The following is a 19,788-nucleotide window of genomic DNA, read 5'->3' as shown; positions in this document are numbered from 1 at the left end:
TTAAGAGGAATTTCAATCTGTCCCAATTAGAAAGAGCGAGATGGCTTACTAAGTGGGAGGCTAGCTCATGTCACCCTTGATGTCTAAGAAGCTACACTCACATTGTAGCTATATCACGTCTATGGTACCCTTGATGTGTAAGGAGCTACACTCATATCATAGCGGTATCATTCTATGTTACCCTTGATGTCTAAGGAGCTACACATAGGTATATGTCAACAAATATATGAAATACATGTACATACAGTAAATGTGATGATCTTTTCCAGCAAAGCTTGAATAGGCAGATTGTAGTCGAAGACGAAATACTGCAAAATAAATAGTGGATTCAGTGTTCTCAGGCTAAATGTATAACATGATAAGATGAGCTAATACTATGTTTATGAATACATGACTACAATGTCTATGAGGCGAACCTAGGCTATGTCTATGACAATAATACTTGACAGTTTTCAACAGCTTTGTCTTACCATAAATATGCATTTAAGTGAAACAAGTTTTACTTAAGCCAGAAAAGTAATCTTTTAGCTACACAATGATACCAAATCGGAATTGATTTGTAGCAAGTCACATGACATGGCAGCCATCTTTATTTAGTTCCCTCCATATTGGAAGTAACTTGTTAATCACAGCAGAACTATCAAGCTGTAAACATTGTAATACGTAATTAGTGTAATAATGTTATGGTGAAAAGCGGTATTTTGTTTTTATGTTATAAATATACATGTACATGTAGGTGCAAATTGATGTGAATTGAGGTGAAACATTGAATATCCTTGGTTGATTTTTAGTCTGTGAACTATGGGGTTTATATTGCCATTTTACTAACAAGATAGATGGAACTGCAATTCCGCAAACTGCATTCTTATTGATATTGAGTATCTCTTGGCAATAGTCTTGGGTTTACTAAAATAGGTGAGAGTCAATGTACTCTAGCCTACTTTTATAGATTGATGTTAATTCATTGAGTAGCTGGATTCCTTGGGGAGCCAGTCGACAATTCTGCACTCATTTATCCCAAAACATTCATAAAAATGACAGCAAATGCCGAGTGCAAGTATAAATATTCTGTGAGATGGCTGATAGGAGTCTAGAATGGGAGCTCATAGTCTGTATTCAAACTGTTTCAGTTGAGTTTCAAATTCAACTTGAGCTCGAATCGAGTATTCAAACTGTGCTGTTTCAAGCTCAGTTACACAGCTGAGGATATACACTTAACGCTTTTCATGCCATCGCCTGTAAGCTCAGTATGCCATAGTCTAAGAGCTCAGTATGCCATAGTCTGAGAGCTCAGTATGCCATAGTCTGACAGCTCAGTATGCCATAGTCTGAGAGCTCAGTATGCCATAGTCTGAGAGCTCAGTATGCCATAGTCTGAGAGCTCAGTATGCCATAGTCTGAGAGCTCAGTATGCCATCGTCTGAGAGCTCAGTATGCCATAGTCTGAGAGCTCAGTATGCCATAGTCTGAGAGCTCAGTATGCCATAGTCTGAGAGCTCAGTATGCCATAGTCTGAGAGCTCAGTATGCCATAGTCTGAGAGCTCAGTATGCCATAGTCTGAGAGCTCAGTATGCCATAGTCTGAGAGCTCAGTATGCCATAGTCTGAAAGCTCAGTATGCCATCGTCTGAGAGCTCAGTATGCCATCATCTGAGAGCTCAGTATGCCATAGTCTGAGAGTTCAGTATGCCATAGTCTGAGAGTTCAGTATGCCATAGTCTAAGAGCTCAGTATGCCATAGTCTGAGAGTTCAGTATGCCATAGTCTGAGAGTTCAGTATGCCAGTGTTCACCCCGTTTTTTTGCATCGCTTACAACCAATTGACTAAATCTCCTAGCCAAAAGTATTGTTTTTAAAAGGTTGTAAAAACAGCCAGCAGTTATATAGTTGCTTTCGTAACTAACAAAAAGCATCAGCTTTTAACATGATCTAGTTGTCAATAGTTGACAATAGTTAATAGACAACTTTGTGTCAGCAGGGCAGTCTTTTCGAATACTTCTTCTTCTCCTGGTTTTTGCCATTTAGGTGTCACCACTGCAAATGGTGTGTCCTGGTGCAGAGAATATTGAGACCATTTGCTCATGAGATTTGGTACAGGAGTGATTGTGGTGAGATGCCATTCCTAACACCAACAATGGTGCTTCTGGGATTCAAACCACTGATCTGCTGATCGAATGCCGGCGTACTAACCACTGAACCACAGCTGCCCTCTTTGCAGCCCTTTCAAACATAATCATCCTAAATATATATATAAGATTATGCTCACTTAGGACAATTGCATTTCAAAGCAGTAAAATACATACATACGTTGTATTTTATTGTAATAAATACTTAATAAATTTAATACCTAATTTAATACTAATAATTTAATAAATTACTAAATTTTTTAATAAATAAAATCAACCTCGTCAAAGTAAGGGCAGTTTGTTCCTTCTTTCTCAGAAGTTTTCTTTTTTGTGTCCCCAATCTGGACGACAACCATTGGATTGAGATTGAGGCCCTGTAGCTTTCGAATCTCCACAACTGTAATTCCCACCTGCAAGCAGCAACCATCCAACTTGCCACATGCGTACGCAATAACATACCAGCACCTTTTCAAATCACCCATTCTACCTTATTAACAAATACTGACTAAAAAAATACTAGAAGGTGTCAGCGGCATATAGTCAGCGCTATAAGTTTCTTTTTGTACCTCTGGTAGAAAGTGTTTTTAAAAACTGTTCGAGTGGGAGACTATCTTAGTCTTAGCAACAACTGGCCGGGCTTTCACAGAAACTAAAAATTAACTTCCAAATTTAAGTTAAAACAGAGCATTTAAAAATTCCTACTATTTGTATAGCAAAGCTACCTTTAATTCGGCAAGAATGAAGACAGGCTAGTTTCATTCAAGTTCCTGTTTCCTCAGAGCAGCGATACAAAAATACTGGCCATTGTATGACAATATTAAAGAATAGACAACTCCTTCATAAGAAAGCGTGGGTTGGGCAAGGGGCCGGTCCAAGTAATGTTATAACATAAACATTAAACGGTGAATCGGTTTCTATGCAGATATCCTCTGCTGAGCTGATAATATTATCTCTGCAGATATTCTTTGATGAGAGAGTACTCTTCTTATATATATATTTTCTACTGAACCAAAATCTTTACTGCAGATAGCTACGCTGAGATAACATTGTTACTGTAGGTAGCTACTGCTGAAAAAGCATTCATTCTGCAAATAGATGACCACTGCTCAGGCAACACTCTAACTCCTGACAGCATGATTGCAGCGCTATTTAAAAGCAATATTTCTTTCACAATTTCTTATTGATAAACAGCTTAACGTGTGAATTTAACAGTAAAGTTGACTCTACACCTGCAAACTCACACAAACATTAGTCTTGCCCCTCAATAGGTCGTCACTAAAATTATGGAAATTTTAGGCCATATTTTATTGTATTGTATAAAGATTGAGAGTTTTTGATACCCAGATGTAATTGTAGCTCATAGCACTGGAGGAGAAGGCAGGTGTTTGATACCCATGTACAATTGTAGCTCATAGCACTGGAGGAGAAGGCAGGTGTCTGATACCCATGAACATTTGTAGCTTCTAGCACTAGAGGAGAAGACAGGTGTTTGATACATAGACACTGCTGTAGCTGTTAGTGCTACAGGAGAAGGCAGGTGTCTGATACCCATGTACAATTGTAGCTTCTAGCACTAGAGGAGAAGGCAGGTGTTTGATACCCAAGTACAATTGTAGCTTCCAGCACTAGAGGAGAAGACAGGTGTTTGATACACAGGCACTGCTGTAGCTGTTCGTACTACAGGAGAAGGACACTAGACACTCACCAGATAATCCTGAGAGAGATTGTGACGTCCAGGCTTTATTATTCTGTCTAAGCAGATCATCCTGCAAGGTCATATTTAACCAGAATATAAAGTACTCTCTCTCATTTCTCTTGGTCTACTTAATTATAAGATAGACACCCAGACAATAACATTTCAGTCATAAACATAAAACCGCCGAAGAAAAATTGAAGCTTTTTGAGCAGATTTAAACATGTTTTTCGTGTTTGACAGGCATGTTTTTTAGCCCTTAAAAAACTTGGTCCATAAGTCGAAGAGTTGCTAAACAGGTCAGTTTTGGCACTGATAAAAGTGACATATATGCTTGGAACATGTCATCAATAGCACTGGCACTAGGCTCAACATGTCAGCTTTGGTTGAAGTATTGTGGCACCAATTGGATTTCACCGGCCAATATTTTTAGAAATATGCAAACCTTTTGAGGTGTAGAAAGTTACCAAAAACTAAAATCGGGAAATCACATAAATACCTTCTGGCATTTAACAAAAGTTCTCACTAAAAATTACCTCACACAGATAATATCGCTGGCCAATACTAAACCAGCATTGGCTTAAGTAATAAAATAGATATTTAACATACAAGCATTGTGAAGCAGGCATCCATAGAATTGACGGCCAATCAAGGCGTTGCTTTTATAATCGAGGAGCATCTTTACTATCGTACTCAATAGTTGCGTAGGCCCTACCTGAATTTTCTGGAATATGGATGAAGTGAAGAAGGGTCCGGCTCTTCCATTGTAGATGACACTGACTCACCATCTTCTTCTTCTCCAAATCCATCTGAACAAACCATGCAGGAATTAACCAATACCATGTCACGAGGAGAAAACTTTGTCATATGGACTACAAGCTAAACGTTATACCGAATAGAAGTGTCATATCACGAGAAAATGAAATTTGGCATTGTGTCACAAAGAAATATTACTAGGTGTCATGTCACATAGAGATATAACTAGATGTCATATCACATAGAGATATAACTAGATGTCATGTCACATAGAGATATTACTAGATGTCATGTAACATAGAGATATAACTAGATATCATGTCACATAGAGATATTACTAGATGTCATATCACATAGAGATATTACTAGATGTCATATCACGTAGAGATATAACTAGATGTCATATCACATAGAGATATTACTAGATGTCATGTCACATAGAGATACTACTAGATGTCATGTCACATAGAGATATTACTAGATGTCATGTCACATAGAGATATAACTAGATGTCATGTCACATAGAGAACATATAGCTGTTGTATCACATAGTATGTTACTACCTAAGTGCCATGTGACATAGAGATATAACTAGATGTCATGTCACATAGAGATATAACTAGACATCATATCACATAGAGATATAACTAGATGTCATGTCACATAGAGATATAACTAGATGTCATGTCACATATAGAACATACAGCTGTTGTATCACATAGTATGTTACTACATAAGTGCCATGTGACATAGAGGAGTCATGAAGAGATAAAATTTGGTGTCATGTCACAACCATCTTACAAATGTGAAGCCAACTGAATAATTCAGTGATTATACAATAAGATGTTCCTACCAGTTCTCAAGTGGCATACGCGAGGAGACATCCCACGGCTTAGCCAAAAATTAACTGCGTGTAGAATCATAAACCAACCTCTTAAGCTCAAAATTATTTTTGGAAGTGTTAATTATTTTTTAAATTTTGCTTAAGGTTTTATAATAAAATGTAGGCGCAAAGCATAGTTACGAAATGAAAAAAACTACTGATTGCCAACAAATTTTCTGACTGGTGATTACGAAACAGTCTTCAATTCAGTATAACTAAACACCTACACACTTGAGTATAAATGTACTTAGTAGGTCAGTTTTACATATTTCACACTAGGTGAACCTATTTTTGCTGGTGTAGTGCCTATAATTTGATTTTAGCAGACGTTTTTGTGAATTTGGAAAATAGCTCCTTCCATGCTTTGCAGGATAAACACCAGCCATGTTTGTGCCACGACAAAGGTTGGCAGACACTCAGAACATAACTAAACATCAAACCGTTTCAACTGCGTAGTGATTCAAGCAAAGGGTATCAGGTTCTTTTGCTCCGTCATTAATCTAGCCTCTCAACCTAGATATTGTCGCTGAGTATGATTAATGATAGCTAAATAGCACTAATAAATACAACTAGTTTATGGTCTTGTAACTCCAATTCTACATTCCGAATTCATACGGTTATGCTGGAAGCTGTATTGCCACAATTACATTCTTCAACCAAATAACTGAACATCTAATAGCTTGTAACTTACAAAACTATCAACAAACTTTTAAGTATATAACTTTACATAAACTATGTACAGTTTACTAAACTTGTAACTTTATGTGCGGTACTGTGAACAGACTAATGTTCATAGTCACAGTTTCAGGTCCAGATATAGATAGGTAATATTTTCATGAAGCTGCATCCTAGAAAGAGTTATATGACCTTTCATGTAAAAGGTACACAGTAATACGGGGATGAACCACTTGTCATGGCAAATCATTTTTAACTAATGTTTCAGTTGAAGACAAGAAAAGCACCAACCTATTTATAACAAAAAACTACTAGGAAAGCTAACAACTTTTAAAACACTTTTGTTCAGTTCAATCCAATAATTCCTGATCTCTGTTTTCTCATTTTTGTTAAAACATCATTTTTGTTGGTGATTTACTAATACCGATGAAAGTTATACATACATCCATTAGGAAGCTAAACTCTCTATTTAATAACTGACAACACTGTCTAAACAATCATACGCTGGCCAATTACTCAAAGTATGATTGTTGAATTTTTGGTCAATATTGTTTGATGTTCTAACAAGCATGGGAAAGACCTCAGCAACTATTCATACAGGACCAGAGTACTCGTTGCAACAGCTTTGTGGCTGTAAAGATGGGTAAGTGTGATGACCTTGTTTTATTTCTAAATTGGCAGTCACGGAACATTTGACAAAAAGATTTAAAATCAAAATTTGGCAACTTTATACAACAGTACTGAATAAGCTTAAGGAAATATCTAGCACCCGTCTGTTCAAATGATAGGCATAATTTCTTTGATTTTGCCTATGCTGTATTTTGGGATTTGTTGGGCTCAGGCTATATTGGTGTCTAAGCTCAAAGCAGTACAGGTGGTCTTGGTAATTACGGTGAGAGGATAAAGCTAGTGGGTAAAGCTAGTGGGTAAAGCTAGTGGGTAAAGCTAGTGGGTAAAGCTAGTGGGTAAAGCTAGTGGGTAAAGCTAGTGGGTAAAGCTAGTGGGTAAAGCTAGTGGGTAAAGCTAGTGGGTAAAGCTAGTGGGTAAAGCTAGTGGGTAAAGCTAGTGGGTAACGCTAGTGGGTAAAGCTAGTGGGTAAAGCTAGTGGGTAAAGCTAGTGGGTAAAGCTAGTGGGTAAAGCTAGTGGGTAAAGCTAGTAGATTAGCTAGTGTAAAGCAGTATGGAGAGGATATAAGGAAGTGTAATGAAAGACGGAGGTTCTTCTTCATCTTCACGTCAATACATGTAAGTGTATTCATTCATACAACAGCCTGTATCAGACAATATTTCATATTACTCTCGAGCCATTATTAGTTCGAGATGAAATTATCTAAGCACCTCGAAGCAGTTATTGAGAAGACGAGCTTGTTGCGGGCTTGTTGCGCATCTAAACCACAGGCTAGCTCTGTAGTTGAAGGCTGGTTCACACTACATTGTTGAATGTCGAAGTTGTTTTCTCAGCACTATTCGTCCAGTTTCTGCACCGTAAACCGAAGACATAGTGCGCATAATTGATAAATACTTACTGAGAGGACAACGTCAACGTACTGTGATATAGCGTGAATCAGCCTTTAATGGCTAACACATGAGGTATTTTCTGATTTCCTTTAGGTAGGGTGTATGCAATTGAAGTACACTTGAGATACATATGGTGATTCAAATTGCATACCTACACAATTTTAGAAAAACTGGCAGGTTTTGCTTTGACGAGATATACGACGGTATATGAGGTTATGCAACAACTGAGTGAGTAGAGTTCATTGACTGTGGATGGGCACATGCATAGCACTTCATCAATAAAAACCATAGCCTAAAAACTTCATGAACATTTTTTTAGGCTAGAACAACCAAAAACTTGCCTTAAAACAAGTGCTTTTGGCGGATGTAAAAATATTTTCTTGGGTTAATTTGTGAGACATTGACAGTGTAATTACCCTGTCAGGCATATTACATGGAGAGGATAACTCTAAGTTCATGGCTATGTGTAAAGCTAAATGAATGCTTAACGGATAACAAATTACACAATAATTTATGATGAAACTTTGTCATAAGCACTCTTCTAAGATTAGCGTAAGGAATACGTAAATGCCATCTGCCTTGGAAGTAGCAAAGGCAAGAAATTCCTTAACGAACTGAGATGACAAAGCCATCCTTTCCTAAAGAGCTATGTTCTGAATCCAATAATCCAGCTATCTTAAGTGATGAACTAATTAAGTTATATGTATGCTTTATATATGCTTATATATATATATGCTCATATTTATATGCTTATATATAAATATATATATATGTATATGTTTATATGTATATGCTTATATGTATATGCGTATATGTTTATACGTATATGCGTATATGCTTATACGTATATGCTTATATGCTTATACGTATATGCTTATATGCTTATACGTATATGCTTATACGTATATGCTTATACGTATATGCTTATATGCTTATACGTATATGCTTGTATGTATATGCTTATATGCTTATACGTATATGCTTATACGTATATGCTTATACGTATATGCTTATATGCTTATACGTATATGCTTATACGTATATGCTTATATGCTTATACGTATATGCTTATATGTATATGCTTATATGCTTATACATACATGTATATGCTTATATGCGTATGTGCTTATATGCTTATATGTATATGCTTATATGCTTATACGTATATGCTTATATGCTTATACGTATATGCTTATACGTATATGCTGATATGATTATACGTATATGCTTATAAGCATATACGTATAAGCATATACGTATATGCTTATACGTATATGCTTATACGTATATGCTTATACGTATATGCTTATACGTATATGCTGTAAAACAGAAGATTACAATAGAGAATTCATTCGCAAAATCCAACCAATATGCTACAGTAGCGAGTACAACACCAAACGATTATTGGGTATAAGAATATACATGGAGATCAGGACCTCAACAAGCATTCCATAAAATTTATGAATCCGTAATAAAAACAAGCTACAATCTGTACAGTTGGATAAAAATGTTTGCAGGTGTTCTGAATTATTATGCAGTTATAAAGTTATGATTCACAAATCTCTACTGATCCTACAAGCCTACTGGTCCAACGCGCGCACAAGCAAGCCAATGCATGGCATCTACACGTATATACTAATATATTAGAATAAGAAAAATTAAAGAACGTTTGAATAAAACTTGCCCCAAACAAATGACTCTTGTAACAGCAAACGCTGAATAAAAACCTATATTTTAGCTGTTTTCCAGCTCACTGCTAATTCTGAAGCATAAATTCATATTTATATTTTATTGTACTCACTAAGAAATCATCAGAAACCAAAACTATCAACTAATGTGCATACAAAGACCATGTCATAATAATTGTATTGTGAAAGTTTGCGTCTCATTTCTGTTCATCAAGGATTTCTATATTTAGTCCAATATTGGAACATAAATACAGAAAGCACTAGTTTTAACATCAACTCTCTGGTTTATGTTAAACCAGAAGATGGTTGCACATTTCCTATCACCAATCCTAAAAACACAAACCAATTTATGTTTTTAAACATGTTCTGATCGCTACCGTTTCTGATCAGTGACGGACATCTAGCAACCAAGAATAAGATATATATAGTTAACTTCTGATATACTGCAACCAGGAAAGAGTTTTATCTCATTTCCAGCATCTTTAGCAGTAGCATTGACTTGTCCGGTCAACTTCCATCAGACAGAACGCAAATATATGTGTAAATTATGCAGACTGGTTAACCACACGACATTTTTTATTGGTTTGATCTCTATACATTTGCTAAGTCACGAAACATTTATTGAGTATTATCAGATATGGACCGAGTAATCAGAACAGTCTAGTCATGAAAAGTATTACTGTCACGTTGTTTCCACAATCACGTTGTTAATCCACAATTTTGTGTTATCTGCAAGATGGAAACAGCATAACCCTCAAGTAAGTTTTGTCACTCAAATTTTTATTAATTGTTTTGTGTTGATGAAAGATGGAGACAGCCCTTGCACAAGAAAATATCCGCACAAGCTAATCCATTTTAGACATTTTCCACACTTCAGTCCTTCCTATTTCAAAAGCCTGCTGCGAAGCGAAGCAGACGTGCGCCGCTATGACCTCTAGCGTATAGCCCCTTATCTTTTTAATGAAGCACTGCGTTAATCCACAACATGTGCATGTTCGTGGAAATACATATCGTACCGCAACTCATGTGCACACAAATCTAAATCCACATCATCCGTGCAATGGGAGCACATTGATAGGATATATCCAAAGCAGTGCTATTAGTCACGCAATAGAAGGTACATTGACAGAAAGTTGTTGCAGTGATGCAAATGACCGCAAGGTGAATGAAAAGAATTTTTTTTAAATGGGTCACTTGTTCTTTTAAAACGGGTCAGTGCTTGATAAGTCTATAGGAGCCCCAGAGAGATGAAGGCAAGAGGTTCATTGACAGTAATATTAGCATACCAAAGCAATCAATACTTGTGTGATGACATGACTGTGGTGAAGAATAGATGTATTTTATAATATTCTATGTCACAGCATCGAGCTCATATACTGTCAAACACTACAGACATTAAACTTAATCAGACAGAGGTTAGTAGACCAATATAGTCATTAGACAGCTGTGTAAACATCTTCTGCATAATTGAATGCAATTTTACACAAAAATCCCTGTCAAGATCGTCTCACTTGCAAATTATTGTACTACTGCGCACATGTGGAACCAGTGTGAATGAAAAAATATTTTAGGTGGAAGAAAAATATATATAATTACATATATATCTATATACATGTATATATTTTTTTTATTAAAATTTTAGTGAAAAATATTTATGTCTATTGCACAGTCAAACTAATAATCAAACTAATATTAATGCGTGTGCAACGAGGTAAGTAGAAAAGTAAGTAGAAAAGTATATCCATGAAGGAATGGGACTTGTGGGAGCAGACTTTTTGACCTGACGATTTCTGGCGCAGAATGTTTTGCCAATTGAATGCAGGTTACAAGTCTAGAATTTATCTGTTTTTTATTACGACTTACAGCTCAAAATATTTTAAGTAAAAGTGGTAAATTTTTTTTGTATATAATGGCTTCATTTACGTATTTGAAAGGTGTAGTTCACAAGACCCTTCAATCAAATTTAGTGATGTGAACGTAAAAAATTTTTCAGTGTAAAAATAGCACAGCTAAAAAATCTGGCGCCAGAAAGTCTGGCACCAAAAGTCTTGCACCAGAAAGTCAGAGACGGTATCCATGACGTGTGTTAAAAGCTGATAAAAGTAAAACAACTTAAGCAAATAAAGACCTCTACTAACAGGTTCCTTTAAATCGCATTATTCCCATAAAATATTCATTTTATTTGCTCTTCATTTTATTTTCACCATATTTGTTTTTCAAATGCATTTATTATATTACTTGCCTTGACTCTTTTTGGAAAAGATTTAACAGCAGCAATAAAGAGACAATATTTGACCCACAATTGTACCTCAAATGTTGTAGAGCTATGGTAGATGGTAAATAACGCAGCTTTATACGCTTGTATAACTCTTGAAAATTTCATAGTTATCTGAACTATGGAATTACAACAGGCTAGTAATTACCTTTTTAGTGTAACAACATCAAAGGTAACAAAATTTATGAGCATGATGCAAAAGTTTTTCACCTGACAAGGCGGACTTACTACACGAAACGATATTTGACTATTCCTCTAAGTAATTTGACCAACTGGAATGTTTATGTACCTTCGGGACAACCTGATCATTTACTGTAGTTTCAATATACTTTATGTAAGTCTCGTATGTTAGCATGATTCACTGCATGTTGAATAATACTGACACACATGTTCAGTTGTGAGCAATAACTAGCTGTACCTACAAGTTACTTTCAAAAGTCAAACTGAAGCCATTTATATTTCCTATTTAAACAGTTGATGGTGTCACTAAGACACGCATAGACAGGTGTGTGCAATCCCTCGAAGGTGGAGTATGATGTCTCCTTAGCATACTGCAAGCAGAGGCTGTTGTAGAGAGCATTGTTCTACAAACAAAGGCTGTGTGATTTTGGCTGGACATGTCTGATTTCAGTCTGTCTGAAAAACAGGTTGAGGTTTAGTTCCTGACAAGGTAGTGACAGGAACGACAAGGTAGTGACAGGAACGACAAGGTAGTGACAGGAACGACAAGGTAGTGACAGGAACGACATGTAACATTACATTGTTCAATGCAACTGGGTATCTCCAGTCATCGATGTTTACTTGTCACTGAAATTCAAGACAAGGAAACTTCAAGGACAGAAGACATACTCAGTTGCAGAGAGCAACTTACAGTTGAGTGTCACTCCTGTGAGGACCTTTTTCTGGGAAGTAGAACCCAAACTTGTTGTTCGCAGGTCACTAGGCTTTTAGACCACTAGGCCACGGTTGCTTAAAAGCACTCACAACACTAGCTTATAACATCGCAGATGCTCTTGAGTCTAGTCTAGTACTTCACATTGAAAAGAGATAATCTGTAAGCTAACAGTGTGGCTTATGACCAGCAAGTCGACTCTGCACAACCTACATGTACGTGCTTTTTCATCTATGCATATATAATTCTTACCTGGCTCAAACGAGACAGGTTAAAATTATTTATGCATAGATTAAAAAGCATGCCAATGAACTATTATTTTCCTAAACATTAACAATCAAGAGCAGAGAGAAGCTCTGAAGGATTTGTGATAAACTAAAGATCTCTAGAGAATGTGTATAGGCAGACCGCTAGGCACGGTATGTTTATAACCAACATATCTCAACATTTAATAGAGAGAGACGACAAGCAAAAGATTTTCCTTTTAAACTAGCATTAACGCCGGCGATTCTAAGGGTTTCTTCCATTATCAATGCAAATTGTTTCACAACCAAAGTCCATGAACGCGTTCATTGAGTACAGTTGTCTTTAATGCACACAAAGATAAAATTTCGAGTCTCTAAGCAAACAGATTGTGACACATTTATATAGAAAACTAAAATTCCAAAATCGCCGATTGCGCCTGGCATTGTGTGAAGTGGACCTACTTTAGCCGTAGTGAGTCTGATCTTCCATCACATGAGAATTTGTGAACGCCACAGAGCACTGCTCATACGATATTCTTCACTATACTTATTCTTGAAGATGATTATGATTACTGTTCAACATAACGATGCGGTGGAGTGGCCAAGTTATAGAGTGTCAGTCTGTCAAACTGGAGTTCGAGACTCATATGAAGCAGTCTTTCACAATGCACTTTAACTACAGCTGATATTCGCCCCTCAGTGTGACAATTTAAAGATTACAAAATCAGAGTTTTGTAATATACCCTAGTCGATAGATGATAACGCCAATCTACCGTTAAACTATGGATCTAGAGCGACATTTGCTACTTGTATTTTAAACACTATTTGTCAGACTATTTATTCAATTTTTATGGCTAACTGTTGCTTTTTTTTGTTTGTTTTACTATTGTTGTATGGCATTTCTATTTGTGAAATAAAATTATTGCCAATAAAGTACTATACATTGTATTTATGCCTTCTTCATCCGATCGCAGACAACAAATAATACTGGCAATAGAAATAACTTAACTGAAATTATGGTTCCAGATATAGCAGAGAAAGAGAGCAGAATGTTCTCCAAATTTCATGTATGTTGTTTTTTAAGCAGCTTCTCAAGGCTTTTAAACCTGACGCAGAACAGTACAGCGCAATACAAAAGACCTGCTACAATATGTTCCTGAATTCATTGAGGATGAAGTGAGTGGTATGTTGTTCAGGTGTCATTTTTTGGTGATGTCAACCACAAACAATTTAGTTTTAATATCTACAACTATGTGTGTGTTTCATATAACTTGTGTTATGAACTCATCGCACTGTTCGTCTCCAACAGCTAATACTGCCAGAAGGAAACTACGCTTTCTTCGCACTTATTTTAACCATGTATTATCGTAACAGCAAAATATGAAAGCTAAGATGGCAATTATGGAAATAAAATGTTTATGTTATCAAACACTAAGGAATTGTCAACATGGATATGTCACTCAAAAGAACAGGTACACAGCAAGAAGCAAAGGCGGATTTAAACTTCCTCCGCATAAAACAGGTTTCTAGCGAAGGCTCTGAACTAGCCTTGACTGATTTCTTTTCATAGCCCTGGGAACAGGGCTCTATACATAGAAATAGTCTACAGACTACTCAGATTCAACAACAGCAAAATTAAAAGCTCGAATTGACAAGGATTATGGGTAATCATGGGTGATGAACTAAACGCCAGTCTGCTCCCGAAGACACCGAGCTGCGCTTATCACAGATGATGTGCCAAACCAATGAACTATATGAATCAACAGTCACATACTTCATAAACATCACACTGGTGCGAGATAAGCTTAAAGCCATCTACTGAACGATCTCACAATATATAGCTTTGGGTAGAGCTACTGCAGAGGCGTTGGTTTACAAAATATGTCAACCACAAATTATTATTGGAAAGGCGTTATTGGAATGCAAAAATATTAAAAATACACAAATGTACTTCAATTTAAAAATGATTCTGCAGGAACAAACCTTATTTAACTTCCAATACAACCATCCAGTTGTATTGGAACAGTTTTCTATTGACAAGCAGCTCTCCCACCAGCTCCTCCACAATACTATTAGATTACTAATTTTTAGAGCACTTTTGTTGAACTCAATTAATATTTCCCGATTTCTGTCTTTATTTTTTCCTTTTTTGGCATGTGTGGAAAAAATCTTGTTGGTGATTACCAATAAATGCCAATAAAAAGTTATACATATTGTATGAGCAATGACATAGCATTGAAAATTGTGATGTTTTTACAAAATCATACAACAAAATTATGAATTTATTATTATTATGAAACTATGCTGTAAGAAACATGAAAGTATAATTTATTTCAACTGACCCTCCTATGAGCCCATAATTTTTTTTGTATGTTGTAAGTGCGCCGATTTCCAATATTAACCTAGCAATCGCTCTCATAAAAGAGTTTGAATTGAGCTGATCTTAACTAGTTCACTGGCTGATACTGACAGAAGCTGTCAGGTCACGTGGAAAGTAACTAAAAGTAACTGCACTATGCCAGTAGGTGTCTTGTTAACACTGTCTTGGTGAGTAACACTTGTTACTCACCATCAGACCTGAAGTATCAAACACAGACTTCAGAAGTATTTGTACAAATGATACCCACAGAAATAAACCTAGACCAAAGAAGACTCTCTCATCTAACCGCTGTTGTCTCAGCTGGATCAGGAAAGATTTTACAGTTAGCCGAGACAAAAGGGATTTCAGATATTGCACGTGAAGGTGGCAAAACTTGGTAAGAGAAACAATATTTTACTCATGTAGGAAGTTAGCTAAATATAAGGGCATTCGCTGCAGCTAGTTATACCTTCTTTGCCAGAAGCAATAACAGCTCCCAGAGTGATATCAAACCTCTTTATGCCTTGGGAGTCTTATCATACTTTTGGATATTCTTTGTGTTAATATTTATTCAAAAACTGATGGAGTAAACTCTCCACTCCTCATGTGGCACTTCTTGGGGGGAGACTGGCACCTCCCAAGAAGTAAAAATCCAGAAAATAGAAACTTATAAACTTGTTTCTAATAAAGTCCCTATTCATTAATTGAAAGCATTGTCCTCTTTTTCTTAAGTTTATTAGACAGTTTTAAGAGTTGAGGGCAGTTAAGAGGCATGATGAAAGGTTTCACTTATCACTTTCACACTTCACAAAGGGTAACAGTAAAACAGCAAACCGCGACGGCTGCTGGCACAATGATGCTCCTACAGAAATCCCACTGAGCCTGAGTATGAGAGAGATTTATGTATTTTTTTAGTATTAATTTTGTTCGCTTTTAATTGTTCAATGCATATTTTTCCATGCGAACTCTTGAAGTCACAAAAGGTGAATGGTTATTGTATCTTTATGGCTAAGGCAACAGCAAAGTTAAAATAAACAACTTTTTAATACCAGCCATTAACGCTAGAAGCAATATGCATGACATGAAAACCATTTCAGTAAAACTGCAACTCCGCTTACCCGGATCATCGAAAGCATCCATGTCTGTTGATGTCGTTGCACTATCCTTCGTATGTCTCCGGATCAGCTTCCTTGTAACTTTGGAACTCGCTGTCATCCTAACAAAGGTCAACGTGTGCGCAGACTCAAGTTATGTTAGTACAACAACTAAGAGCGAAAAACTAGTTTTGAAAAAATATTTGTATAGCAGCAAAACATCAAAACTTGAAATACGATCACGAAGTACATTTAATTTAAACTCACAAACTTTGGTTAATCGTTTCTCTGTTTGGCATATTTAGGCATATGCAGTGTTCAATATCAAATGATAACTATACACGAAGCTTAGCAGTGTTCAATATCAAATGATAACTATACACGAAGCTTAGCGCTCTTTTCAAGCAGAAGTTTACTGTCCTCCGCACTATTGTAGTTGAGCGTGCGAAGCGACTGGCTATCCGACAGTATATTGATGCATAGTTCTATTAGCACCAGGTAAGGGAGAAGCGTGATCTGCAAGGTCCTATGTTACTCCCATTACTTCATGCACTAGTAATTAATTACAAGGAAATCAAGTAAGAGAGCTGAACCCAACGGATAGATGATTGATGGCCAAGAGTTTCGAAAGGAACAGAGTTAGTCAGACAAATGTATATGAACATGCATTAGGTTGCGCTTGTTATCTTATTGCATCCAAATTGAAGCAAGTTTGTCCAACATCTACATTTACATAGAGATAATTTGGTTGATGGATTCACCGTGAATGCAAAGTTTGTAATCCGGTTTTCAAAAAATTATATTTCTAGGAATTGCCCAACTGATATACCTGTATACATTACACATACACGTGTATGTATCGAGTTTTTAAGGATTGTTTCAGTTTCTCTACAAACATTTACTGTATATGAATAGAAGTGGGCAAATCGAAATTTATATGGTGCTATCATATCTGTACAGATTGTTTACTTCAACTATTAAAAATGAAATGTTCAGAATTTAACCTACATAATCATTCGAAAACATAATTTTACAGCAGACTGATTTGCATATTTGAACTCAAGATAAAATGAGTATTAATTTAACATATAATTTATGCCTATCGACTAAATTCACAATGAATAACAATGTTGTATATTAAAATTTTGGTTTTCCAACAAAATGTTCCTGTTTATTTTGCACATCACTGTATCTATCAAATTTTTTAAGGAAGGATGCTGTCAGATTCTCTAAGAACAACAGGTATGCGCGTGAGATCCCATATTGTATTACATACCCTTCAAAATTGTATATGAATTATGACAGCTTTTGATATAAAAAAATAACCGAGCCGTAGAGGTATTGTTGGCAAAAAGTTAGTGTATACTTCTTGACGCCTCATTAAAACTGAGCTCTTCACCGATAGTTTATGTGTGAAGGCTATAATAATCAACCAATTGCCATAAATGATAAAAGTATTTAGTGGGTTTGTCCGCAGGTCACTTTTAATCAACACCGAAATTAACAGGTTGATCCATATAACTGAATGCAGCTTAGAGAGGACAACTCCAAGTTTATGGATACTTTTAGGCCTCCGCTATTCATCGCATGCTCCCATTCAACAACAAATTTATTTTTCATGCAAACCACATATATGCAAATATCTAAGCCTCTGCACAACATCACTACCATCAGAAATTTGAGCTAGTTGTACTTGAAAGCAGTCAATAGTCTTACAACAAACACAATAATTATGAGGATTAGGAAGCAACATCAGCAGCTGACTTGTACTCGTCTTTCCTTGTCGAGTTTTATTAATAATATTATACAAAAAAGAATTGTGGTAGTCTACCATGTCATCAAACAGTTGTTAGTTCATGTAAAGGTCATAACTTAAAAAACAGATCTTATTCGATTGTTACGTATTTGCTGTGACAAAAACCTTCGTTAACTAATTTATGTTTAGTAGTAAAAATCTGAAATCTGAGTTGCTTGTCAATTTTCTTGAGATGTTTTTAAGTATTTAAAAGATGACTCAATTCAATTCTCCTCATGAACTTAACAATTCAATTTTTTATACTTTTGTATCAGCGAACGTGTAAGAATCGATTCAATTCGGTATTTAAAAGCAAAAACCCCGATTCAGTTAACAGTTCTTTAGCTATCTTAATTTCAATTAATCAGTTCAATTCAATTCACCCATTTAGACAAAATCGATTCTTCATCCATTCTTACCAAAAATTGACTTATGGCACTCTATCGGAATAACAATAAACCACAATCACTGACTTGACTACACTTATTAACTCAGCTCTTGACTGTTTGTATAGCAAATATCCACTATTTTACTATGGAATTTTTTGCTCGCTTAGATATTACTAGCTGTGCTACCCGGCGTTGTACCAATAATAAAAAAAGTCTTTGGACAGAAAATGGATTTGCATTTAACATTTAACAACATTTGTCATTCTAACTTTCAAATTACATAACAGGAGAGAAGTGTTATGTGTAGTTGAAATAGATTAGGAAAGAAAATAAAACAACTGTAAAGGTTTTCAAACAACTGTAAGTTTAAAATTTCATAACTTTTAGCGACGTATATATTTTAATAATGTAGCCTACAGCGGAACCTCGGTTTTCAAACATTATCTATTCCAGAAGGTTGTTTAAAAACTGAGTTGTTCTAGATCCGAAACAATTTTCCAAAAATAGAATAAATGTGTCAATTTTAATTCATTCCAAGGCGAGAAAAAACTTCAGCAAATTTTTTTCATTATTTTACACCATAAACTGTACTGTATAATGCATACCATAAATAAAAACAGATAGATATAGATCGTGTTTAATTTTAATAAAAGGTTTTCTATCTATGATGATGGAAAAAAAGTAAACATTTTGTATGTTTTGCTCTTAAAACATCAAAAACATTAAAGGTTAAGATACAGTACCAAAAATTGCAGAAATTGATAATGAAACAGCAAAAAAATGCAAGTTACATCAAAACCCGTCCGAGAAAAAAAAATATAAACATCGAAGGTCCGTTTATTTCACATCTTTGAAGGAAAATCCTCCTCCAAAACGATTTAGTATAACTCGACTAGAGGGGTCATCTCCCTAGCAAATCTTTTCGATAAAGGAGACGTCGTCCCAGATGGCTCCTCTCTTTTTGTAAAGAATTTATGAAGCATAAATTGTTTCTCTGTTTATTAACAAATGTTTCCATGCTGTTTCCGAAGCTGTTCCATTTCTAATGCGCATGCTCCGGTTAGGTCAAGAACCGAATTTAAGTTTGAGACCCGAAGCAGACAAATCTCAAAATTTTTGGTTGAAAATCAAGTTGGTCGAAAACCAAAGCGTTCGAGAACCGAGGTTCCACTGTATTATAATCTGTACACAAATTGCCGAATTTTAAGTTCGAGATAAATTATTGTCAATATTGTGGGGCAGAACAAATTAGGCCTAACGAAAAAAAATAAAGAAGCATCGTGTTGCATAAACTTAGGTCTCAAAATATTTCTTAATAATGACATCGTAATGCCTGGGAGCAATGCTAAAATACTTAGCATGCGCATGGGGTATGCGGCATATGAAAACGTAGTTTTTGT

At 35.8% G+C, this 19,788-nt stretch overlaps 1 protein-coding gene across 1 annotated transcript in view; it reads right to left on the bottom strand.

Moving 5' to 3' along the window:
- Positions 1-19,788, bottom strand: part of LOC137393995 (otoferlin-like) — a 48,528-nt gene that overhangs the window by 12,649 nt on the left and 16,091 nt on the right. Inside the window, exons 6-10 of the mRNA XM_068080711.1 lie at positions 16,229-16,326; positions 4,535-4,628; positions 3,832-3,892; positions 2,405-2,536; positions 246-308 (exon numbers count right to left, since the gene is read on the bottom strand). Of these exons, the coding sequence (XP_067936812.1) occupies positions 246-308; positions 2,405-2,536; positions 3,832-3,892; positions 4,535-4,628; positions 16,229-16,326 (448 nt within the window). The remainder of the gene's footprint in view (positions 1-245; positions 309-2,404; positions 2,537-3,831; positions 3,893-4,534; positions 4,629-16,228; positions 16,327-19,788) is intronic.

This window comes from Watersipora subatra, chromosome 4 (genome assembly GCF_963576615.1).
Source record: "Watersipora subatra chromosome 4, tzWatSuba1.1, whole genome shotgun sequence".
Taxonomy (NCBI): Eukaryota; Metazoa; Bryozoa; class Gymnolaemata; order Cheilostomatida; family Watersiporidae; genus Watersipora; species Watersipora subatra.
Note: the sequence above shows the minus strand (reverse complement) of the source record. Positions and strands in the feature narration are given on the sequence as shown.